Source organism: Nilaparvata lugens, chromosome 12, assembly GCF_014356525.2.
Source record: "Nilaparvata lugens isolate BPH chromosome 12, ASM1435652v1, whole genome shotgun sequence".
In the NCBI taxonomy this organism is placed as follows: Eukaryota; Metazoa; Arthropoda; class Insecta; order Hemiptera; family Delphacidae; genus Nilaparvata; species Nilaparvata lugens.
The window spans coordinates 28793260-28819637 of NC_052515.1; the positions used below are offsets into that span (position 1 = coordinate 28793260).

The window sequence follows — 26378 nt, forward strand, 5'->3', positions numbered from 1 at the left end:
CGCAACTGATCAATTTCAGGGCCTCTGACATGACCTGACGACTGCTTTTCAGGCAGCCGGGACCGACGACTGCACAAATGTAAATGAGAAATATCCTGTGACAGAGTTTTCAGGTCGCACCTGATCAATTCCAGATTATTATGTTTGAACCAACAAGAACACAAATTTGACTGAATGATCTAGACCAATGTACCTATGAAAAAGTAACTTCGTATGGCTTTTGTTGGTGGGGAGTCCCTTGCGGGAAGGTCCCACCTCACCTGAATATATAATTCAAGCCGTCAATGGGGCTTACGACTGTCATACTTCAGCCGGGACCGACATTATAAGCCCATCCGATAACACGGGAGTGATCTGGTTAAAAAACTTTTGGTAGTGAGAGGGTTTGAACCCGGGATCTCTATGCTGCTATGCAAGCACACTATCCACTAGAGCACGGATCACTCCAATGTACCTGTATTCTAGGTTCATTGATCTAAACCATATATAAGTTATCAATAGAACTTACTTGGTATGAGGATCTGCTCCTTTTCTATACGGGATTATTCTGTTGTTCTTATCCAAATTGACTTGGAAATCTGAAATATGAGTAAACAAATTGTATAATTATCATAGGTTTGTTAGAGTAGAGAACTCTCAAGTTCAACTAGTAGACAACTAGTTGAAAATAAATTCAAGTAGAGAACTCTCAAGTTTTGAATAGAAAGACGAGTATTGCTCAAGTTAATTTGAGATTTGAAACTAGCTTTGGTTGTTCCAACATTATCAATCTTTTACTCAAACTAAATCGAGTAGCAGGATGGAGCCAAACGATTGGTAGTTGACTGACTAGTTAACTGATTAACATTGCTGGTTAACTGATTGCTAGTTGACTAGTTAATTGATTGCTAGTTGACAGTTAGTTGATTGCTAGTTGACTGACTAAAAGTTTTACTTATTTTTCTCTCCCTATCATTTTAATGATATACTTTTATCAAGGTGGAAGTTAATTCATTGGCTAGAACTAGTCGAAAACAAAAAATTCAAGCACCTATTCAAAAAAGTACTATATATTGGACCGTAAACTCAAACTACAGCATTGACTGATACTAACAATCAACACAAATTGTATAATCAACAAGTAACTATAAAAACAGAAAAAATATAATTTTCGTTAAATAATATTCAAATACGTCCTGCATAGATGCAACAAAATCTAGAAGTAGAATAGATAAATTAACTTTATTGAAAAAAAGACTAAGAAATTTGAAAAAAAACACAGATTTTAATAAAAGTAGAAAGACCATAACTCTGATAGGTCTATCAGAGATTGACAATGGTTTAACAACCGAAACCGTCTCTCTACTTTGAATAAATTTTGTGATTTTTGACAATTTCTTAGTCTTTTAATTTAATATGAATAATTATCACAATATCAACTTCTCAACTACACAAAAAGTGAAAATTAGCTTTATGTTTTTACTTATTTTTCTCTCCCTATCATTTTAATGATATACTTTTTTATGAATCAATAAAAAAAGTTACCTAATTTATATCCATAGTCGACAGGTATGTCTCGTCCAATCATATGTGGTCTACCAGCTAGGAAATTCAATATTTTCTCGACGTCCTGTTTGAGTGGAGAATAAACTTTGGACTCTGTAACAAAAAAGACACAACTATAATTTTTTCAAGAAATATTCTTCATGTCTACTTTACCACTAATACAATACTTTCCGCTCAATTTTATTCATACGGTCATGTATTATTTTATTTTATATTATTGTTTTGAATAATAGAAAGATAAAATCCCTCTTCTTCTTCTTGTTTGGTTTTAGAACCCAATACAGGTCACAGCCTCGCTCAATCTTCTCCTCCAAGCATCTCTGTTCAATGCATCGCTGCACTCCAACCTTTACCACATCCATCCGTCTTGTCCAGGGTCCCCCGCTTCTTCCTTCCATATATTTTCACATTCATCGCCATCTTGGGTGGGTATGTGTAATCTGCTCGTATCAGGTGTCCTGCCCATAGTAGTCTGCACATTTCATCACTGTGACTATATCAGCTTCTTGATACAACTGATACAGCTCTTCATTGTGCCGCCTGCGCCAGACTCCTGCTTCTTGAACACCTTCAAAGATCTTCCTCAGGACCTTCCTTTCAAAGACACCCAACATTTTCTCTTCACTCAATGTAGTTGCCCAAGTCTCACAGCCATATAGGAGTACTGGCACGATAGCTGTCCTGTATGAAAGTATCTTGACCTTTATGCTCAGATTTCGACTTTAATCAGCTTTAACTAAACTTCTCAGGAGTTTAATCAGCTTTGCCAGTGCATAATAGCATTTGTATGATTCTTCGCCTCACTTCGCTTGATGTGTTGTTTCTGGAATTGATGGAAGATACTAGGTATACAAACTCCTTCACTAGCTCGAAATGTTTCCCCTCGATTTATTTATTTATTGATAATACTTTATGGAGAAGGATGGAGGGGATCAGTTGGAGGGATAAAGTTACAAACGAGGAGGTGTTGAGGAGGGATGGGGAAAGAAGGAGTCAGCTGGATGTGATAAAGGGAAGAAAGAGGAGATGGCTGGGACATTGGATGAGACGGCAATGCTTGTTGGTGGATGCCATGGAGGGGACCATTCAGGGAAGAAGAGGAAGAGGGAGAAGAAGATACAAAATGTTGGACGACATCAAGGAAAGGATGAGCTACTATGCAACGAAGCGACTGGCGGAGAATAGAAGAGAGTGGAGGGCTGCTGCCATATAGAAGGACCTGCTTACGAGCAGAAAACTACAGACAGATAATACTTTACATGAAAAAAGTACAACTCGAAGAGGTTTACACATGGATTTCCATGCTTTGTCCTTGTAAGTCAATCACAGTATTGGAGGCCACCATGACTTTGGATTTTGCTTCATTCACCGGGCCAATACTCTTTGCAGCTACTTCCAAACCTCTGTAAGCTTCAGTCATAGCTGCAGGAAACCGACTTGCGATATCTACATCATCAGCATATGCTAGTATTTGTGTCAATCCAATTAGGTAGATATAATAAAATAGATAACAGCGTTATCTCAGGGCTTTCGCGCCTCTTCTTGTTTACTGCAATGGAAATGTCATTGGTACACATTCTTACATGTCCCTATAGTTGTTACTTAAAATCTTATCAATTTTCTACTGCAAATGAATACTGTGAATGAAATAAACTAGTGTATGTGTTTTCTTCAACGAGGAAATTAGATAGATAGATAGATAGATATAGATAGATATAGATAGATATAGATAGATAGATAGATAGATAGATAGATAGATAGATAGATAGATAGATAGATAGATAGATAGATAGATAGATATTCAATCCATTCAACACAGTGTACTCATTATTACACAAGCAAACAGTTGAACGTCGTCAAATTATTACAAATATAAATATAGTCTACTAATTAAAATAGTAGCGATTCCTTCAATGATCCTCCAAATACTCCTGCACCGTGTAGTAGGCTTTGTCTATAAAATATTTTTGAAGGTCGGTTTTAAATCTATTAAGAGGAATGCTGGTGGATGCACGCTTTAAATGTATAGGAAGCTTATTATAAAATTTGCAGCCTGAGTAACTAGGCTTACCCTCAAAAAGCTTCCTCCTATGCGGCTGAATCGCAAAGTTGTCTCTGCCTCTAGTGTTGTAGGAGTGCGTATCGGAGATAAGTGTAAGGTCCATTCTATTTTTTACAGTATGCATGATCATTCTAAACATGTAAATCGAAGGCACCGTCAGCAGCGACAATGATCTGAACGCATCTCTACAGGGGTGATTAAATCCAAGGCCCGCTATATACCGTATTGCCCTCTTTTGTAGTACAAAGACCCTCTGCATATTTTCCTTTGTGGTACAACCCCAAAGCTCTATACCATATGTGAGGTAACAGTAAAAAGTAGCGAAGTATGCAACTTTAACGGTGTTTTGTGGGACATACTTCGCAAGATTTCTTAAGAGGAAGAGACTTTTACTTATTTTCTTCACAATATTATCAACATGCATTGTCCATGTCAACCTGTCATCAAAGTACACCCCCAACATATTAACTGTATCCGTGCACTCAATTTCATCTTCTCCAATACATAATTGAGGAAGAGTAGCGGCAGATTTGAAGTGGATAGTTTGACTTTTTGTAGAATTAATTGATAAGCAGATTTCATTGAAATACTGAACAACAGCATTTGTGGAGATGTTCATGTCTATTTCAAAATTATTCACATCTTTATCTGAGAAAAAAAGAGTTGTGTCGTCAGCATATAGTGTCAAGTGAACTCTGTCAGATACCGCTGAATGAACATCAGAAATATACAGAAGGAAGAGTAGCGGGCCCAGGATTGAACCCTGAGGGACGCCAAATTTAAGTTTCATTTTGGAAGAGGAAACTTCTCCAGAGGTCGAAGATATGGTGACATACTGAATGCGTTCAGTTATGTATGATTCCAATAGTTGGTAGGGGATACCTCTCACTCCCAGGCCTCGCAATTTAATCAGCAGGACCTTGAAATCGACACGATCAAAGGCCTTCGAGAGGTCTAAGAGAACAGCCGAGGAGTAATTTCCTTTATCTAATTCATCTAATATTCTCTCATACAGATTTATTGCTGCACCAATAGTCGATCTCCCCTTGACGAAACCATATTGATAGGAAGGAATAAGCTTGAATTTGAACAAATAGCTAGTTAATCTTATATGGATTATTCTTTCGAAAATTTTTGAGAGGGCGGGCAGAATTGAGATGGGTCGATAATTAGCGATATTCGTTTTATCTCCTTTTTTATAGATAGGAGTGACTTTAGAGATTTTCAGGCGATCTGGGAAAACTCCCTGTTCAAGCATTGAGTTTATGATGTTGACGAGAGGGGAAATTAGCTCGCTAATACATTTTTCAATTACACTCATAGATAATCCATCATAACCTTTACTTCGCTTAGATTTTATACTCTTAATGATGGAGAGAACTTCATATGCATTTGTTGGAGAGAGAAACATATTATGGTTTGGTTCAGGCATACTATTCGCAAATCCTTCTCTAGCACTGCTTTTCAATCTCTCTCTTTCAGTTTGCATTCCCACTGACACAAAATGCTCATTAAACATCTTTGCTATCTCACTTGGATTTCTAATCATCTCATCATCAACTTTAATTTCAGCAATCCCGGACTGACTTGTAGTTCTGCTCCCATCAACTCTGAAGCTATTGATCACGTTCCAGCAACTTTTGGATTTGTTGTCAGATTTAGAAATAAAATCGCCGTAAAAGTTTTTCTTTGCTGTGACAACCGCCGCATCATAATGTTTTTTTAATTCTATTTATTGCACTCATATCCACCTCTTGTCCTGCCTTCATCCTTTGGGTAGCCATGTTCAGATATAGGCGCATTTGCTCCAACTCCTGAGTTATCCAGTTACCTTTTATGCCACTCTTTTTATTCTTGAAGTTTTTTTTGGATCTCAGAGGACAACATACATTAAAGTGGTGAAGGAGAGTTGAATGAAATCGATTGAATTTTTCATTTGTGTCACATTCCTCATAAACATTACTCCATGTTTCGTTGGACAAATGTAGCCTGAGAAGATCAATATTGGCATCTGAGCAATCGTTAATCAATGACTTGAATTTATTGTTTGGCCTCTCTGCATTATCAGTTTCAGATGTACCTCCAGCAGAAATGTCAATGCATTGGGCAGCATGATCCGATAAGAAAGTATGAATTACCTGAGTGGAGTACTGTGAAGAAGAAATGTTTGTAAATATATTATCGATACATGTACCGCTTTTCAATCTGGTTACCTGGTCAATTGTGTGTGAGAGACCATACTGAGTCAAAATTTCCGTGATTCTTGAGCGTTTAATACTGTCCAACAGAAAATTCACGTTTATATCCCCAAGTAGAACAATAGAATCATTTGAACTAACTGACATTCTGTCCATCAGAGAATCAAGATTAGCAATGAAAGTTTCAAAGACTCCATTTGGGGGTCGATAAATTCCAACCACAATCAAGTTTCGAGAGGAAAGATTTAACTTTATTCCAGTCACTTCTATATCTCCTTCAACACATAATAATTCTGCATTTGACACTGGCAAAACCTCACTATTTTTAAGTACTCATTGAAATTTTTATGAATAAATATTGCTACTCCTCCCTTTCTTTTTTTGTCTCTACAATAGCAAGATGCTAGGGTGTAATTATTCAGATTTAAGTCTTTAATTTCAAAGTCTCTCAAAGCATGCTCCGTAATAACCAGGATATCAGGAGACTCATCTTCCAATAGTATGTCCAATCTATCCATCTTATTCATAATGCTGTCGACATTTTGGTGAATAACTTTAATAGTCTTTCTACATGGTCTGTTGATCAGAGCTTGCCAAGAAGAGGCTCCGATTCGGCGTTTATCTATAGTCTCTTCTGGAAGCTCATCAAACTGAGAGACTCTACTCGAAGAGATCAATCCCTCACATTCCTCTTCAGCCACCTCATTAAAAAAGACTCTATCTTATCTACACTTCTGCATGGTGATTTATTCTCAACCAATTCCGCCAGTCTAGTACACAGTATATTGTACCCTGATCCATTAAGGTGAAGCCCATGTCTGGTGAAGTTTGCTCGCCTCAATCTCTCATTTATAAAACACATCCTTATTCTCTTCGAATTTTTCCTTGTACTGTTATTGATGTGTTTATGAATAGCGTCATTTATCTCGTCAATTGTCTGGTTAAGTTGAGGTCTGTCAAAGCGATGTGGTATGGTGGTCATGATAAGATTGGTTTTGAGACTCATAGGAACCAAAATATCAAGTACTTTCTTGAATTTATTTACACTTCGTGACGTTTGAGCTCCAATGTCATTTGTGCCACCCATAACTATCAGAAAATCACTTGAACCAAAATTCTCAATTTGCTTTTCAACTCCTTCAATTACCCGTTCCATTGTAGCATTAGGTTTGAAAAAGACCTGGACGTCATAATTAGGAAGCTTATTACCAATAAATTTCCAGATTTTCCTTCCATGACTATCGGCTAATACCAATATCCTATTTTTATTGATGGATTTCTTATGAGAGTTAATTTCATTATTTTCTTTCGTTTGTGAGCTCGATTGCCTTTTAATTGTGTGTGGATCATTCACTTCATATATACTTTCGTTATCATGTCCCACTCTCTTATCTTTTTTCTCAGTTTTATCAACACTGGAAGAAGTATTTTTGTTCGAGACTCTGTATCTTTATATTTACTTACTTCAGACAAACTCGATTTAGCAGTTTGGACAAGAGCATTGAAAGAGTTTTCTAGTCTTAGGTCATCATAGTCGACAGATGCATTGATATCTCCAGGTGAATAGAAATGTTTTAGTTCTACTGTTTCAAGTTTGAGCGATTTATTTTCGGCTCTCATAAGAGTATTATCCGCCTCTAGAACTTCAATTGTGGTGATCATTTCGGTATTTCTCGATCTAAGATATTCATTCTCCTGTTCCAAGCATGCTTTATTTCGAAGGGCTAATTCGATCTCAATTTTTTTCTCCTGGAGCGACTGTAATAAGAAATCCTTCTCCTTCCTGCAAGACTCTAACTCTATCTGAAGACTCATAGAATGAGCAATAATTAGACCTAAACATACAAAAATTGAGTATCAATGATGAGGCATCATTGTTAGTTGTTGACTTAATGAGCATTCAAACCAAATAACTTACTTTTGGATACTCAAATTACGACATAGCAGTCAGATTTGAATTTATCTGACTGCTATATCGTAATTTAAGTATTAAAAAGTGATTATTAACAAGCAGTTCGTAATGGAAAGAAACATTGAAGAGTAAATAAAACTATTCCCATGGATCAACACAACCGATCATGTTATTAATAATACAGACCGTTGTTAATACTGTTCAGGCAAGCCAGGAATTTTTATCTGCAAAGTACGATGAACTGCTCAGTGAAATCAAAGGTTTGCGCAATGAAAACAAAAAACTAACGAGTGACATTTCTCATTTAAATAAACAGCTTGCCTCCAAAGATAGCGTCATTGACAGTCTCAATATGCAAATAAATGAACTTGAACAGTATGGTAGGAGAAATAATTTGGAAATTCATTGCCTTGAAACGTCTAGCAGGTCTCCAATCGAAGATTTGCAAGTAATTGCTGAAAAGATTGATGTTAATTTCCAAATAAGTGATGTTAGTGGAGTCCACAGGCTACCAGTGCGCAAACCTGCTGATACTCACGGCGAAAAATCTCCAGTTTTAATTGTTCAATCCGTTTCGAAATTAGTTCGCTCTGATTGGCTTACCAAAGGTCGTGCTGCGAAATTAACAAACAAATTGGTGGGGAATACAACTGAAAAAAGGATTTATTTCAACGAAAATCTATCAGCCTTCAACAAAAAACTGTTTATGCAAGCCAAGCTCAGAGCTATGCCTCTTAAATATAAATATGTATGGACCTCGCAGGGCAGAATCCTCGTTAGGAGGGAGGATCACGCACATATTATTAGAATCAAGTCTTTCGTGGATCTTGATAAAATTATTTAGTGATCTACCCGATTGTTAAGATCTAGTACAGTATTCTCAGTAACATTTATCATAGTACCAATATAATAACTTTAATAATAACAGAAACTAGTACTATCTAATCTCTGTTATGATCGAAGAGGATTTTCAATTTGACGATATGATTCTGCCTTGCAGGCCTTATCCAACTATTGATAGATAACTGGCTTCTTGATACTGATTATTATAGTAATTTTCATTCAACTCTTTCGCCGTTTCAAATAAAAATAATCTATCTCAATATAAGATCATTAAGAAAACATTTCGATGAACTCACACTAGCTATCCGTCATTCAAATATTGATATTATATTCTTGTCTGAAATCAATATTGATAATAATTTGAGTGGTATCTTTGAGATGGCCGGCTATAGATCTGTTTTCAAATACGCTTCTAATAGGTTTCAACACGGACTTGCTGCTTATGTGAAAGACAATATTTCCTTTGTTCAAATAGATTTCGATTTCAATATTGTTAATTTTGAATTCATTTTTCTGGAACTTAAGTTTCAAAATATTCGTATCTATGTAATCAGTTTGTACAGACCTCACAGTACTCTAAAGTCAGATTCATCAATGATCTTGAAAACGTAATCTCTAAACTAGAAAATAAATCTAATCTAATCATTGTAGGAGATACAAACAGTGATCTTCTGAAACGGGACGATCAATTTGTTCAATTATATGAATCTATGCTCTTATCTTACGGTTGTAAGAAGGGTGTCTCTATTGTTACTAGGGAAGAATTCAGACAGGATCTGCTTACCCAGTCCTGTATTGATCACTTATTTATTCGACTTACTGATAATAGCCTTACTTGTCATACAGGTGTGATCAACTTGAAAATATCGGATCACTATATCATCAGTTGTAAAATCCTTCACAATTATTTATCAAAAGAAAATCAAAAGTCAGATACTTATAAAGAAATCATAGATAAAAATAAACTTATTGATATGTTGAAACAAAGTGAGTGGAATAGCTGCTTTTCACTCCTTTCACCTAATTTAATTTATGATAAGATTAAGCTGAACTTTGACATAGCAAGTAAACAATTTAAGAAAATAATTCACGTTAAAAACATAAAACTCAATTTCAAAAATAATTGGATGACTGAATCGCTTCATAATAAACTCAAAATTAGAGACAGACTGTTTAGGCGCAGTAAGAGTAATCCGTCCAACATCCAGTATAGAAACGAATATCAAAGTTATCGTAACAAACTTAATAAAGAAATCTCTTTAACAAAACGTGAACACATAATAAAAAAATTTGCCAACTCAAAAAATGACATAAAATCGAAATGGAAATGTATTAATGGAATTTTGGGTAGGGCTTCAGACGATTCTGGTAGCCGAATTCTAAGAGATTTATCCAATAAATTCAATAGTGCATCTGAACTCTGCTCAGCGTTTGCGAAATCTTTCATTAATAATATTAGAAACACGTCACACCTTTATCCACTCATTCTTAACGACACTGTCCACATTCCACCTAACTCCAGCTTCTATTTAAGGAAGGCCCGGGTTCATGATATAGAAAAAATAGTTGACAGTATGGACAAAAATAAATCGCCAGGTATTGATGGTATTGGAGTACTGGAGCTACAACTCTTGAAAGATCATTTGTGTGCTCCACTGTGTCGTATGATCAATTTGTCTATTTCTAAGGGTATATTTCCTGACTCCTTGAAAATCTCAATTATCAATCCAATTTTTAAATCCGGGAAAAGAGACAATCTAGATAATTACAGACCAATTTCGAAACTGTCTACACCAGAAAAAATATTTGAAAGATATTTACTCACAAATTTAAATAAATATCTGTCTGAAAACGATATTCTGTCCAATGCCCAGTATGGTTTTGAAAAAGGAAAATGTACAGAAATACTTTTATCAAATTTTTCACATAAAATCAATACTTTCCTGAATAACAGATATCATGTGTTAGCCATATTTATAGATTACTCAAAAGCATTTGATACCCTTAACCATAAAATATTGTTAGAAGACCTCAATAGTATAGGAATAACTGGCAACAGACTTAGATTATTTGAGAGTTATTTGAAGGATAGATATTTTAAGGTTAAAATTGACGACAACCACAGTGATTTGATCAGAAATGATGATCTTGGAGTCCCTCAAGGAAGTATACTGGGTCCAGTTCTCTATAATATCTATGTTAATTCCATATCAAGTGTAATAAGACATGGAGAAATTTTTATGTATGCTGATGACACGGCTCTACTAGTCGCGCATTGGGCGGCGGAGCAATTACTCCAATCAGATTTCAATCGAATTCTCAGATGGTCTCATGATAGAAACTTGGTAATTAACAAGAAAAAAAACAGTGTTAATGCATTTCAAATCACCCCATATTAGATGTGAAGGAGCTCCAAAAATCTTTGTTCACAACTGTAAGTGCCTCTTCACTAACTCTTTTGAAAACTGTAGTTGTCCATCTCTGTCTTTGGTCAGTGATACACGTTACCTTGGAATAATGATAGATTGTAACATGAGATGGCATTCTCAAATTGACAATATATCCAAGAAACTCCAGGCATTAAGCGCTAAAATATTTTATTTACATAAAAACATCACTGTTGATTGCCTGTATTTAATTTATAAGTCGTTAGTAGAATCCTTTATACGATATGGAGTTCAATCATGGGGCTGTGCTGCAAATTACTTATTATTGAGAGTAGAGAAAATACAGTTGAGGATCCTAAAAGTTATTTCGTCTAGAATACCCCATCTAAACTTAAATTTGAACAACCTTCAAACCCTACAAATTTTTTATCAAACTCTGACACCAAGAAATTTTTACACCTTCAAAATAATAGTATTTTTCAAAAATAATTTCCACTATAGACTTCTAGCTCCTCCTGCCCATTACAATTTCAGGTCACCAATAATATACCAAATTCCCCGGTTCAATAATATTTATGGAAAAAGATCTCTGCTCTACATAATACCTTTCCTTTTCAACAAACTACCTGCAAACATAAGAGACTACTCAAAAACGGATGTAATGATCTATGTAATAAACAATCCCAACTTGATTTCAACCCAGTGAAATCGAAATGAGAATAAAACTCAGTGATAATAGTACTCTAAATTCTGAAATAAACAATAAATATTTATTATCATTATTTGAATAATAATTTCTAATAGGCCTGCGTACGATGAATTTTCTTTTTCATCTTTCAAATAGCCTATTCCGCTGGTTTTAAATTATTATATATATGTTGTAAAGTCACTGCCGCCAGCCTGAACGACTAATAATTTAGTAATATTAATATTGTATAAAATACTTCCTACTTTATTCCTTCTTTTATTCCTTTTAGTTCTTAATTAACTCCTTATTTATCATGCTTATAATAATGTTATTTATTAACTCTATTACTCTTACTTCTGATTATTATGTTCTTTTTATTTTCTCATTATTATTGTAATTCCTTTTTCTTTCATTTCTTGTATTCACGACAAATAGCCTAATTTTATTTTATTTGTACTTTATTTTAATTTAAAGTTGTGAAAATTTTGTTTTGATATGGCACCTGCTGAAAAACCCATGGGTTTAGCAGGACCCAACATTGTAAAAAAAAATTATTTTCCAATTAAATTGATTGATTGATTGATTGACATATTGCTTATAATAAAGAGCGATTCTGCAACCTATATGTAAACAGAGTTGCATTTACTTCAAGTTTTTATCGATTTTGAAAGTTTCTTTGAAAGTGGCTGGCAAAAGAGTTACATATACACCATATCTTTTATGAAACCCCACAAGAAAAAACCCAACGCTGTTAGGTCTGGGGAGCAAGGGGCCATGCAATTGACGCATTACGGCCAATCCACTGATTTGGAAAGCGGTCATTAAGAAAATCCCGGACGTCAGTCAGATAGTGTGGTGGTGCGCCATCTTCCATAAAGAAAACATTTCGTTCTCGGTCATCCTCATCGATCTGTGGTATCAAAAATTTCTGCAACATATAAGGTACACTATGCAGTTTTTTAAACCAAAACACACAGCTAGCACGCTCGGGTCGGGCACCCATCTTTGATGTAACTGCCGCTAGCGCTTGTGCGGCGCGACCAGGCACTAGCGGACTACGCGAGTCAAAACTTGAAGTGTTTTCCTTCAAAATAATACCAAAACCAGCACTGTACCTTGTTTAATAAGATTTATATTAATTTTCAAAGCTGTAAAGTCCTTTTTGAATAACCCGGTATAGTGGTATTGACAACATCAACGTTTTATTCTTTCAATTATGGAGAAATATCACAACATCTCATACCATACAATCAAAAGAAACAAAAAATTGTTGGGCCTAGTTGCACAAAAACCTGTTGAATTGTAATCATGATTAAATTCCATGAGAACCAATCAGAGACGGTTTTTCTGAGAAGAAAGCTTCTTTGATCGTTTCCCGTGGCATAATGGGGATTAACAGAAGACTTCTGTGCAGTCAGGTGTTAGTGTTTTTCAACTAGATGAAATGACTTACCATGCAGTAGATCCTCCTGTCTACAGAAATCGGCGTGGAACCAAGGCACCCCGGCTTCGGGGAAGTCCAGACATACCGATCTATTCAGCTTCATCAGACACCTTCTCACTCTTATTGGGTAAGAAATCTGAAAAGAAGATGAAAAAGAATCAGATATATTCTATGAATTCAACACAGCATAATACAGCGTAATTCAAAAAGAATACCACAACTTTGAAAATCTGTATTTAATCAAGGAAACATAATAGAAACTTAGGTTGTAAATCAAAATGAAGAGTATTAAAATAAATTTTTCCCCACTAGAAAACAAGTTCACAAATGTTCAATGTGACCCCCTCCAGACACTCGAGTGATATCAATACGATACTCGAACTCGTTCCACACCCTCAGTAGCATATCGGGCGTAACAGTTTGTATAGCTGCTGTTATTCCTTGTTTGAGCTCCTCAATGTTAGCTGGTAGAGGAGGACGATACACTTCATCTTTTAACATACCCCCACAGAAAAAAATCAGAGGGGGTGAGCTCAGGGCTTCTTGGAGGCCAGTGATGAAGTGCCCTGTCTTGAGCTGCTTAGCAGCCGATCCATTGCCTCGGATAGTTTTCATTCAAATAGACACGGACAGATGAGTGCCAATGGGACTAAATAAGGAACTAAAAAAACTTCAGAGCTTCCTCAAATCGATGCCAGATAGTGCTTTACTCTCCGTTTATTCTTTGCAGAGTTATCAATTTTCAAACTTGTGGTATTCTTTTTGAATCACGCCGTATACTCGTTAACCCCTGGCTCAAAACTTACTTCGATAATATTCTGTCAGATTGAAGACAATCCATGATTCGCTACTGCACAAGATTCAGCAAATTGGGATGATAAAGGACGTCATTCACTAAATCTACGGTACACAAACTATATGAGTGTTGACCGACAACTTGAATTTCGACAAAAACTTGTCTCTGTAGGGGTTTTAGGATCCAGATTATTTTTCTCCTATAGTGAGATTCAAGTTATAAAGTAAGTGGAGATTATTATAGAACTGCGTGGTTGCTAAATCTCTGTTTTTACCGCTTTCTGTATTATCCGATAGAATATTAATTATGATTATAGTGTTTTGTACAACAAATTAATAAAATTGTTTATTCTTGTGAATAATGATTAATTTCAATTCAAATCTATTTTATTCACCAAGAAAATATATCTTTTCATGATCTAGTAATGAATTTTCCTAATTGAGATTAGATTTTCAAGTAATTTATTCTTGAAATTAATTTAATTTCTTCATAAAATATAAAAGATTTGGCAATCAGTTCTGTAGTTCAGACGTGATGATGCGTCAACATGTATTCCGTATCCCGTACATCTATTAGCCAATTCCTTCCTTTATAATATTATAGATTAGAGTAACCAGGTTTGAGTAGCATTCCTGGTTATTGTAGTATATTTTTAATGTTACCTTTGAGTAGCCGAATTTGATTTCGTGGTCGAGATCGTTGAGAAAGTCGACGTCGAAAATGGCCTGGATGAGGGAGGAGGGCAGTCGGTTGGCCCAGGCTAGAGCCAGAGCTGTCTGCAGTAGAGCCAAACCGGCCATCATGTCTGCATCCCTATTATCAACCACAATAACTCATCACTAAAAATCCCTTTAAAAAGCTCAATCAAATCATTTGAAAAAGCATACAAATATATGACAGGTTATTCATTTATTGTAAAAATCCTTAATTATTAAAATTATTCGTTTGTGCGTGTCAGGTGATCTATATGCCAATAAACCTTATGCATATTATTTTGTATGTTTAATGTTATATATGAGTAGTACGACTGTTTCAACAGCTTTGTCATTAAAGATAGAAATATCATGTCTTGTGCATTCTGAAGCAGAACAGTTAAAGGCTTCTAACAAACTGTTTCAAGGTTAGGTTTTTATCTCCGATTATTTATTTTTTTCTTTGCTGCTCTATTTGAGGTTACACATTGTTTTAAGTAATTATAATTTGTAATTTTTCAGTTGTTTATCTATTGTTATTGGTTGTTTATTTTATGTTAGAGGCCTCTCGCTGATGACAAATCAAATCAAATTGCCAAATTAATATGAATAAATCACAAGTACATGGAAAACAAAATGATGAGGACACCATGGAAGGCATGCATGATTAACATGTGTGTGTGTGTGTGTGTGTGTGTGTGTGTGTGTGTGTGTGTGTGTGTGTGTGTGTGTGTGTGTGTGTGTGTGTGTGTGTGTGTGTGGTGTGTGTGTGTGTGTTGTGTGTGTGTGTGGTGTGTGTGGTGTGTGTGTGTGTGTGTGGTGTGGTGTGTGTGTGTGTGTGAAACATGTTAGATACCTAACATGTGGCAATTTAATTTGAGAGTAGAAGAAACAATAGTAAGATTCACTTTTCTAGCTGTCAGCACTCGTTGAATGGGAAACGTTGACGTTATTGATAAGGAATTCAGACAGTTTGAAGTGAATCTCACTATAGTGAGGTCCACGTTATAATGGCAGTATTTGATTAACACTGGTGTTGCTATCCTTGCCTATCATTCGACAAAGCAGATAGCGCTATCCTTTTCTAGCACCGCAAGGTTTCCATATCGTTTTTCAGCAATGTAGACACATTAATTATTCAACAAAATACTTATTTAATCTCAATTAAGGGAATTTGTTATTAAATCATTACAAACTAGTAGTTCTGCGAACAGTAGACCTCGCTCATGAATAGCCTACAATTTTCAAACTAATGAGAAGGGCCATTAAGAAAGTACAGTATATTGTGAAGATTTATCCATGTCATCTATTATTTTCTCCATCGAAAGTGCTAAAGACATTGTTTCCAAGGACACCGGACTTATAAATGTCTCTCAAGGAGATAATACCTTCATATCGTCCCCATATTCACAATATTACAAATTTTCTAACAATTAATTATAAGAAATCGGTCAATTGATAGAAAAATGGAATATGCAGTAGGCAATTTAGACTATGTATCGTCTCACAGACGATAGTGAGACGGAAAATGATTCTAAATAAGATAGGTTTGTTGGTGACAATGACAGGAGGTTGCTAATAATTATTTCGCCTGTATAGCTTGTTATGCCTATGCAGAATGTTTATGCTCACAAGTCGGTTTCCGATCTCATACTAAAACGAAAACAAGAGCTAACAAAGCTGTGATGTCTCCGGCCGGTTCGGTAGGTCTAGAAACTATTCATCTATGAAACAGGGAAATATCGTGTTAAAAAGGGAAGAAATAGTGCAATCAAGTGAGAAGTTTTCTTCAATTAATGAATACAGTATGATTTGGAGCGGCTCAGACGTTTCAAGGTTCACCGCTGACAACTCTTGTCTGCTATCGATAGCATTCCAACGATCTATCGATACCATTCATTCAATACAGCACATTTTAGAGCGGCACATTTTATATTCAATTTATATTAAAACCGGAAGTCTCATCAAAAATCGTTACACATACGTTTCTGCGCATTGTTTCAAAGAACTTGTTTACCAAATTTCATCCAAATCGGACAATAACTGCGGTACAAACAAACAAACAGAAAAAAGCCGATCGAGTCGAAACTAAGACCTCAGCTTCGCTTCGGTCAACTATATTTTCTTGACGAATAAAATATGATTGATCATTTTAAACAATAATAAACAGTTAATATTACATCAGATATACCGGTACCGGTATCATCAGCTATACTTTATAGAAGGCAGTGACAAGGCAGAGAATCGGTAACGCTGTTCTCATATCTTTCTCCACTGCCATTATAATATGGACCTCACTATGTCAATAACGTGAGTCTCACTATAATTGTAAAGCACTATGGATACACAAATAATTCAGACTCACTTGATTGTAGCATTAATGACAGCCTCATAGAATCGGTCGTCATCGGGCAAGTAGCCCAGCTTGTAGAGTCCATGGAGTAGGAGACTGACTGTGCTGCCCGTCACATTATCGGCCTCCTGCACCACATAGGCCACCATCTTGGACAGCAGAGGGGGAACACAGCAGTGCAGTCGCACCAGGTTGAACATCGAGTAGCGCAGTGAACGAGAACTGATCTCTGACCAGTCCACGTCGCGGTACCTAACACAAAACAACATTTTCATTCATTACTTAATTGGACAAAAGCAAATTTCATTCATTACTTACTTGGACACAAACAGATTTCATTCATTAAAATTACTTGGACACAAAGTTTGTGCAACACATTTCATTCATTAATTACTTGGACAAAAACAAATTTCATTCATTACTTACTTGGGTATAAATACATTTCATTCATTAATTACTTGGACACAAACACATTTCATTTATTAATTACTTGGATACTTGATGTCGAAGACTGGGGATACTAGATCGACAGTATCCAAGGTACTTAGGAGATTTATTCTCATGCTGAGTTAAACTAAACCATAGAGAAAACTTAGCATACGAAAATATTCCATGGCATGGAGCGTGTATATTCCAAATTTCACTGTTAATTCAAGCCAATAGTCCTAGTAATTCTTTTCGGTGAAGCTATGAGACGCTGGTAGTCTCTCATACAGTGCCGTTCTTACACACTCACCCTGCCAAAACAGAAATAATAGACAGTGATTTGCTTGAGTTAACAAAAACTCGGCTTGAAATTTGGAACATAAACGACCGGTACCGTGGGATATCTCCTTATGCTACCTATATTTTATCTTAATTAAACTAGTGTGGCTAGAGAACTCGCTCAAAATACTTTAGTTGTCATTCAAATTGAATTCAAACTATCAATAAATGAATAAATCACCGTTGATACTCTGTCGGTTAGATTGAATTCGATTGTCAAATCATCAAATAGATGAGTAAATATCTGTTGATACTCTGTCAGTTAAATTGAATGTGCTTGTCAAATTATCAAATGAATAAACAAGATGCCATTGACATTCTGCCAGTTAAAGGCAGAGGAAAGTCAAAAGAAAGAAATTGAACACTGTATTCAGAGATCTTGTGGAGTTTTGCAATGGTGATTTTTTATGATCAATTGAGTCACAAGAAAAATGCTGTTATCAGCAGCGTGATGACAGCCTTAGGTCTTGGGAGGATATAGATATTCGACATACCTACATCCTCTCAAGGCGGCTGGAACTCTGATCATGTGACCGTTCTCAGCAAGCACACACCTTTAATTATTAAAAACCAAGAACTCATTACTTACTTGGACACAAACATACGAGTATTTCATTCATTACTAGATACACATCAGTGCAGTCGCACCAGGTTGAACATAGAGTAGCGCAGTGAACGAAAACTGATCTCTGACCAGTCCACGTCGCGGTACCTAACACAAAACAACATTTCATTCATTACTTACTTGGACACTAACACATTTCATTCATTCATTACTTGGACACAAACACACGAGTATTTCATTCATTATTAGATACACATCAGTGCAGTCGCACCAGGTTGAACATAGAGTAGCGCAGTGAACGAAAACTGATCTCTGACCAGTCTGCGTCGCGGTACCTAGCACAAACAAATTCAAATTCATTCTTTATTGTCATGAGCATTTACACAAAGTACATGGACGTCGTCAGGTAAATAACGGCAAATATTCAAGATTCATCATTGCCAGAACAACTTTACATTGTATAAGCACATCAAAATGATCCTATCATATTAAGCGAACAATTTCTGTAAATATTACATTATTACCATATTTTATATGGTTATTTATTTGGTTATATATTTATGTCCAACGGATCTCGAAAACGGCTCAAGGGATTTTCACGAAATTTGGAACATAGGAGGTTTATGGTATAAAAATTCGATTGCACTAGGACTCATCCCTGGGAAAACTCGCTGAAGGACATGAAAAGGATAATAATTATTCAAGCGACATTGAATTGCGTGCGATTGATGAGGCATTGCCAGAACAACTTTACAATGTATAAGCACATCAAAATATTCCTATCATATTAAGCGGACTGTCCCGAGCGTGTATAAGCCAATCTTTCCTTTATTATATTGTAGATGGATTAATCTACACTTATTTAAAACCGCTATCACTCACCTTTCAAGAACTCTGGACAAATACGGCGACGAAGCGACATTGAATTGCGTGCGATTGATGAGGCCCCGACACAGCAGGTTGATGTCATACAGCGACAGACTCTTGTCGTCCAAGAATTCCAGACTGGTGGCACTAAGCTCTTTTTCAAGCTGAATCTGTAACACCAATCATACAACTAAAATAGCTGAACAAGTGATTTTAAGAGATATTGAGATATACAATGCATTATTCTTTATTCCTCATCAATTACAAATTAAATCAATAAACTATACAATACACCATGCATTAAAAAAATTAATCTACAAAATAGAACATTAGGTACTACTTCCCCAAAAGAGCAAGCTCGAGCTAGGGGAAGAAGCCAACCGAACTTCGGCAAGCCAATAGCAAAACAAAGAATTAGTGAGCACGAAGCCTCTCTGGGAGCCTCGACGAAAAATGTCAATAAAAGCGATAAGCATAAATATATCATAAATCTATATTTAATATTCTGCTATTTGATTTTTTCTGTTATAAGTATTAATTGTTCAGTAAAATATATCGTACAGTGTAATATTTTTGTACAGGAAACAGTTTTGGGCTAACATGTCTGTTATTTCTTTTTTCAAAATAAATAAAATAGAATAAAAAGAATTAGTTAGTTAGAATGGATGCGTACTGACGTAGAGCGGCAGATGGTCGGAGACGCGACCCTGTCGCACGACACGCATTAGACCGCGCGACAGACTGGCCGTGTCGAAAATGCTGAATCGCCCAATTTGCGCAAACACGCGCTCAAACAGCGCCGTCAGCTGCCGGCTGTACTGCACATGCGCAGATGAGTCCATTATAGATAAGGTGCACATGGCTACCTGTTAACAAGATCAAAATACAAATTAAATTTATTGAATTCTTATACAGAGGGTGTAAGTACCACAACAGAAGTGTCAGCCAGTGTTAAAGATGGATATGACGTTCCAAAGCGTTCTACAAATGTGAGTACAGAGTGCGGCAGCGAAACTTCCTTTTTTGAAAACTAAATAAAACTCTTTGTATGGATCAGAAAGTTTGTATTTATTTTTTGTAATGTAGACACATATAATAAAGTTTTGTTTCAATTAGTTTTGAATATCAAATCAGATAGATGACGTTCCCCGTTCCCCATTCTCCATACACTGAGTAAACCGATTTTTGGCGTTTGTCATGACTCCTGCCAGCATTGCAGGCGTTATGTTAGCAATTTCTTCCCTGATATTGGTTTTCAAATATTGTAGGGTCCTTGAACTGGTGAAAAGTGAAGTAAATTCGTTTGGCTTTTGTTCGCGGGGAGTCCCTTGCGGGAAGGTCCCAGGTCGCCAAAGCCGTCAATAGGATTACGACTGTAACACTTCAGCCGGGACCGACACTTCACTGTGTTCATCTGATAACACGGAAATGACCATGTCAAATTTTTTTGGTAATAAGCAGGTTTGAACCCGGGATCACAGCGCTGCTACGCCAGCACTCTATACTCTAGACCACGGATCACTCCAGTGCAAAAGTAAAGTAAATTGAATAATCTTGATAGAAATGTAAATAAGTTGACCTGTGCCAATCGACTGGGGCCCATCACAGAGTCTCGGTCCAACAGCTCGAATAACATTTCCAGCACCTCGTTCTCGAATTCCACGCACCGTTTTGTCGACATCACCTCCACGTACCTGCAAACATCAAACATCTTTCAAATCTAGTATCAATGTGTGAAATCAACTCAAATAATATTCAAGATGAAAACTTCTATACAGCTGGTTCCCGTCAAAATAAAAATTCAAATTACTAAATTATTCTTAATTTGTATACAAGTAGGAGGTCAATGAAAAGATTTTTTGATGCTACACTCACACACACACTCACACATCTTTCTTTTTTCAAATTTAATGTGCAAAAAGGTAATAAAAGTGTTATAATGAATTGGATTTTAGATAATTACAGAGGAATAGCTCGAAGTTGCTATGTTTTGAATATTGCTCAACTACATTGCTATGATTTGAAGAAGGACTAAGGGCCTGGACACATAGAGAGCAATCTGCGATCAGAATTCATTAAGGGGCTAAAGATATAGTTGTTTACAGATGGAAATTACTGAGATGTTGCAATTATTCAAATGCTAATGAATTGATAATTATTATTAAACGATCCAAATTGAATGCTGTAATATTTGCAGTAGCAAAAGTCTTCGGGGGTGAATTACAGCATTTAATTTTGATTTTCGTTTAATTATAATATAGCTGTTTATCGTTGGATATGACTACCAAAATATTTTATTTCAATCATAAAAATGTATTATGAAATCATGAAGAAATATATTTTCTTGACAATAAAATATACTTGAGATAGAATCAGTCCCGACTACCTAAAAAATAGTCGTCATCTCTCATTATCATCCCTCTCACTCATTACCCACGCAAAGCCTAAGAGCTTATGTGGGCATCACCCCCAGTATAATTATTAATTGATCAATTCCAACAAGAATCAACAATTACAAATAGAAATAAAAATCTCAGTACCCTTTTTTTAATTATTTTATCACAGTAATTATTTTATTACCCTTCACTTAATTATTTTAAGTAGCCGTAAACAGAAAAGATACAATCAACAATTACTATTATATCAAATAATCTATTTTTGTCGTGGTAGGGAAACGCGAACATTAGAATCTTGTAGCTCCTACCTCACCATTTACGTATTGGGAATCAGAAAATCACATGGAATACAGGAACCTTACTGAGGAATACACTTACTTACTAGGAATGCACAAAAAGTCTGTTCACAGTGCCAAAGTCTCCGTGTGATGTGCAATCTAATCAAGGGAACAGCAATTGAATCTCTGGAAGTATTTTGAAAACATGTTTTGGAAATCAGGATTACGAGCTAATTGAGGTTGAAAAGGTTTCCTAGCATGTTAACATAGAGCAGAGTAACAGATTTTTGTCATAGTCATTCAATTTCAGCTGTTTTACATCCATGAAATCAAGCCGGTGAACAGCTGATTGTAGAACAAATAAACATATGATTCTCATTACAGCATACTATACTGTAATAAAATCATATGTTTTCTTTACAGTCGAGTATGTTTCCTAATTCCGTATTTGGAACAGCAGAACTGGTACAAAAACCCGCCTTTTAGCGTTCCAGGTGGAAGTTTTGTCAACTACAATCAAAAAATTCCTGATTAGAAACTTGTAAACTAGGTTATGTTTATAGAATGCATGTAGTAATGTCAGCACAAGCAGGTAATGTTTTCTGTTTCTCAATTATTCTTTTCTAGATTATTATTTATTTATTCGTGGACAGAATCACAAATCATATAAATATGATTAGGAAGGAACAACAGGCTTGGCACAAATCTATTCCATTCCTAAATTTTGATAAATTAATAAAATGTTCAAAAAATAGGTTATGATATATGTTATATTATGACAAAAAATAGTGTAAGCTACTTGGATGTGAATGTCTTTTGCAGTGCTCGAATGAAATTCTAGTCTCGGCTAACGCCTCGACTAGAAACATCGTTCTCGCCTGCAAAAGGCCCCTTTCCGTCCTTGTGACTTAAGATACTATACTGTAACTTAACTGGACATTCGTTTTTGTTCTCAAATAAATATGTTCCTAAAATAGCTGACATTGTGAATTTTACACTGTTATGAGACTTTTCGTGTATTCTCTGTAGTGTCTGTAATGCTGGAGCTACAGAATAGCGTTCCACTACCGCGATTAGAATGGAGTTTTTCCAGTGTTGCTGAATCGCCTGATTCACCCTAAGCCGTACCCTATATTATTTTAATGGTATCTTATCAATACTTATCAATACTGCATACTGCTGTATGTTACTGAAAGTTGATTACCCTGATCTACTTTCAGCCTACTCCATTTTAATAATTAATGATTTGATCTTACTTACTTATATAATTACTTTACTTTATTAATTTTCTGTTTTTTTTTCTCTTAAATCTTCATAATAATTAAAACTTTTACAATATTTTCATTCTTGAATAAATCCTTAGTTGAATTAATGAAATTAACGTTTTGGTAGAGTTAGTGGGAAGGATACTTCGAATATTCTTTCCGAAGAATGGACATTGATATGTCCAAAGCTCCGCCAATTTATGTAGATGCATAACAATATTATCTATTTTATCTATAGTTATTACAAATTGCTTTTTTCATATCATATACAGCTCAATAATTATTTTCTTAATTTATATTTTGTAAATTCATCTATAATTTTGCTGTATTGTAAGCTATTTTATATAAGTGTATAAGCCAGTATATATTGTAATCTACATAAATAAAGTACTCAATCAATCAATCAATCAATTATTTAGATATTATGTAAGTTTCCCATGGAAATAAATTAAATGATGAGAAAGTATCCTGCATTCTGTATTATTTAACAATGATTGTTAAAATAAGAATTCATAAAAATAAAGAAAAGTCATATTGCAAACTGACCGAAACGCTACAGCCGTGAGCAGCTGATCATCGCCGCTTTCCTTCACGAACGCCAAAACTTTCGGCCAGAAGCTGAAAAAATGAATTATTATTTAGTTAGACAATCGAGTAAATTTTACAGATTAGCTAAACAGCTTCATTCAATAACATACTACTTTAGAGCAGTCAACAACATTCAAAGTTCGAGCCACACTTATCATTCAGTGTTCCAATTCCGATAGTGAGGTCCACGTTATAATGGCAGTGTTTGTTTAGCAATGGTATTGCTATCCTTGTCTATCATTCAGCAAAGCGGATAGCGCTATCTCTCTCTCGCTTTGCTCTGTTGCCAGATCGGCTTTTAACAATGTAGAATTAATAAACAAAATATTTCATCTTAATAATTATGAAAATTCATTATGAAATCATTGAAAAAAATAATTTCCTTGCTTGATAAAATATAGTTGATTATTTTAAACGGGAATGAACAATTAATATTACATTAATAAACCTGTATCAGCTACCGTCAGGCATTGACAAGACAGTGAGGATCGGCAACGTTGTTCTCCTATCTTTCTCCACTGCCATTATAACGTGGACCTCACTATAGAGTTGTGCATGCCACCATGTCAGTCATGTGATCTGTCCCACCACCACACAGAAAGATCGGACATGAGCAGAATCGGAACACTGCATGATACGTGTGGCCCGGGCTCAGTGTGATCAATGATCATTCACAAATATTATGACCTATCTTGAATTAGAACTATTAATTAACTCACAGAAAGTATGACCATAGATGAAAGATAACATTGGAGAATATTCGGATGCAACACGTTGCTTTTGGAAAGATACATTGAAGCTCTTTGTGTATCTTTTCGGATGCAACACGTTGCTTTTGAGAAGATACAAAAGAGCATCTGTTGATTATGGAAAGATATATTAAAGCTCCTTGTGTATCTTTTCGGATGCAACACGTTCCTTTTGAGAAGATATAGAAGAGCATTTTTTGCTTATGGAAAGATACATTTTCAAAAATGTTCAATGTTTTTATCGGGTATGTTTTTTATGCAGTCCAGACTGGCCCTCCGCCGATAGACAATGTTAAAGTTTTTTCAATCACTGAATTCTTTTTTCAGTAGTTTTCTGTAACGTGTGAAGATTTTAACTCAAAAATTTCTAGTTTCAATCAAAATTTGGACTTTTTGAATAATTATTAAGTTACTGTTCTAGATTTTTTGATTTTAGACTCTAATAGTATCTATTTGATTCAAAATTTGCTCGTTTATCTTAGTATTGAAGAGCGTAAATTGTATTTTGAAAAGTGAAAGTGACATAACCAACATTTTGATTTGGACAGTATAGTATAAATTGGAAATGGGACACTTTTGGGCATGAGCTTGTTGTGCTTTTCCTCATGTTAAGTATTTGTACACAATGTGATGAATAAAGAAAGAACCTGGACTGTACTTGGAATAAACCGATTGCATAACATCTAGTTTATAGTTCTACTAATGTTATGAGGAAAAAACTTTCTTTCCATAATCCAAGTGCGATCTCGCAGTTCATCAAATTATTACCCTCATCAAAAGTGAAAATAACAGTTTGACTTTGATCCAATTACCTGGAATACACCGACTGCATGACAGTCCTGAGCTGTCCAGAGGCCAACATGAGCAGATCATAGACGTTGTCGGTGCACTCGACCAGCTTGGCAGCCGTCGACGCCAGCCTGTAGCGTTTCGAGTGCGGCGTGTTCAGAGCCAGACAGTAAAACAGTGCACAACTCAGCTCTTCCTCTATGATATCGTTGTCTTCGTCTCTCTTCAGCCAGCGTTGGCAGTTGTCTCTCAACTCCACACGGAGCGAGGAGGGCTCTGAGTGGTAGATGAACACCTGGGGAGACGAACAAAATTGTTAAATATATATAAACACATTCAACAAGGTTTTTTAAAGATGGGAAGAGAACAGTTTTTATTATGGAGGAAACAAAATAAATTACAATATATGAAAACATATTCAACACTGTTGTTTTTAGAGATGAAGAAAGAACAGTTTTTAAAGATGAAAAGATAACAGTTTTTAAAAATGAAGGGAAGAGGATGGTTAATATACAGAGTTATTAAAAATCATGGAAACAGCTGAATATTACAGGAATATTTTGACTGTATGTTTCATTGAGGATCATAATCTTATCGAAAAACTAGCTACTTGAGTTCAATTATTATATATTATTGATGCTTTACTGTGTGTCAATGTATTCAATTTTGTTCAAAGTCATGATATTGTTTGCTTCAAATTAATAAGAATAATTATGTAACTTCATAGTTTCCGGAAGAGAGATTGGGTTTTTTTCATTTTTCTTTAGAATCAATATTTAATTAGTTGAACTGCGGTGAATTGAAATACCAAAACATATTGATCAAACAGCTAATGGAAAACCTGATATTTGCAAATTAATAGGATCTAATAATACAAGCAATAAAGTCATTAAAAACAAGTGTGAACACAAAAATGAAAATAAAACGTACATGGATTTATTTTATTACAAAAATTATAATAATTGTCAACAAACATACAGTTTTCAAATTAAATCGAATCAAGCTTTATTGTTTACATAAGCAAAATAGAATAATAAGTAGTTTTCCAAGAATAAACTTACTGCAGTATCATTCAATACTATACAGCCTATGTATGAATAGAAGAGCAAAGTCTCAATAATGATGAAAAATAACTTCCACTTCCAAAACATATTTATTTTTTGTATAAAATTGAATTCAGTCAGTTCCTCCTAATA

General features: G+C 35.3%; 1 protein-coding gene across 2 annotated transcripts in view; it reads right to left on the reverse strand.

Annotated features, from left to right (window-relative positions):
• The window catches only part of LOC111060516 (FAST kinase domain-containing protein 1, mitochondrial), a 34845-nt gene that overhangs the window by 1983 nt on the left and 6484 nt on the right, over nucleotides 1–26378 (reverse strand). For both annotated transcript variants that reach the window (XM_039439317.1, XM_039439316.1), the window contains exons 3-12: nucleotides 25206–25477; nucleotides 23603–23674; nucleotides 20697–20811; nucleotides 19795–19983; nucleotides 19133–19287; nucleotides 16933–17172; nucleotides 14538–14688; nucleotides 13089–13215; nucleotides 1525–1638; nucleotides 509–578 (exon numbers count right to left, since the gene is read on the reverse strand). In XM_039439317.1, coding sequence (XP_039295251.1) covers nucleotides 509–578; nucleotides 1525–1638; nucleotides 13089–13215; nucleotides 14538–14688; nucleotides 16933–17172; nucleotides 19133–19287; nucleotides 19795–19983; nucleotides 20697–20811; nucleotides 23603–23674; nucleotides 25206–25477 — 1505 coding nt within the window. The remainder of the gene's footprint in view (nucleotides 1–508; nucleotides 579–1524; nucleotides 1639–13088; nucleotides 13216–14537; nucleotides 14689–16932; nucleotides 17173–19132; nucleotides 19288–19794; nucleotides 19984–20696; nucleotides 20812–23602; nucleotides 23675–25205; nucleotides 25478–26378) is intronic.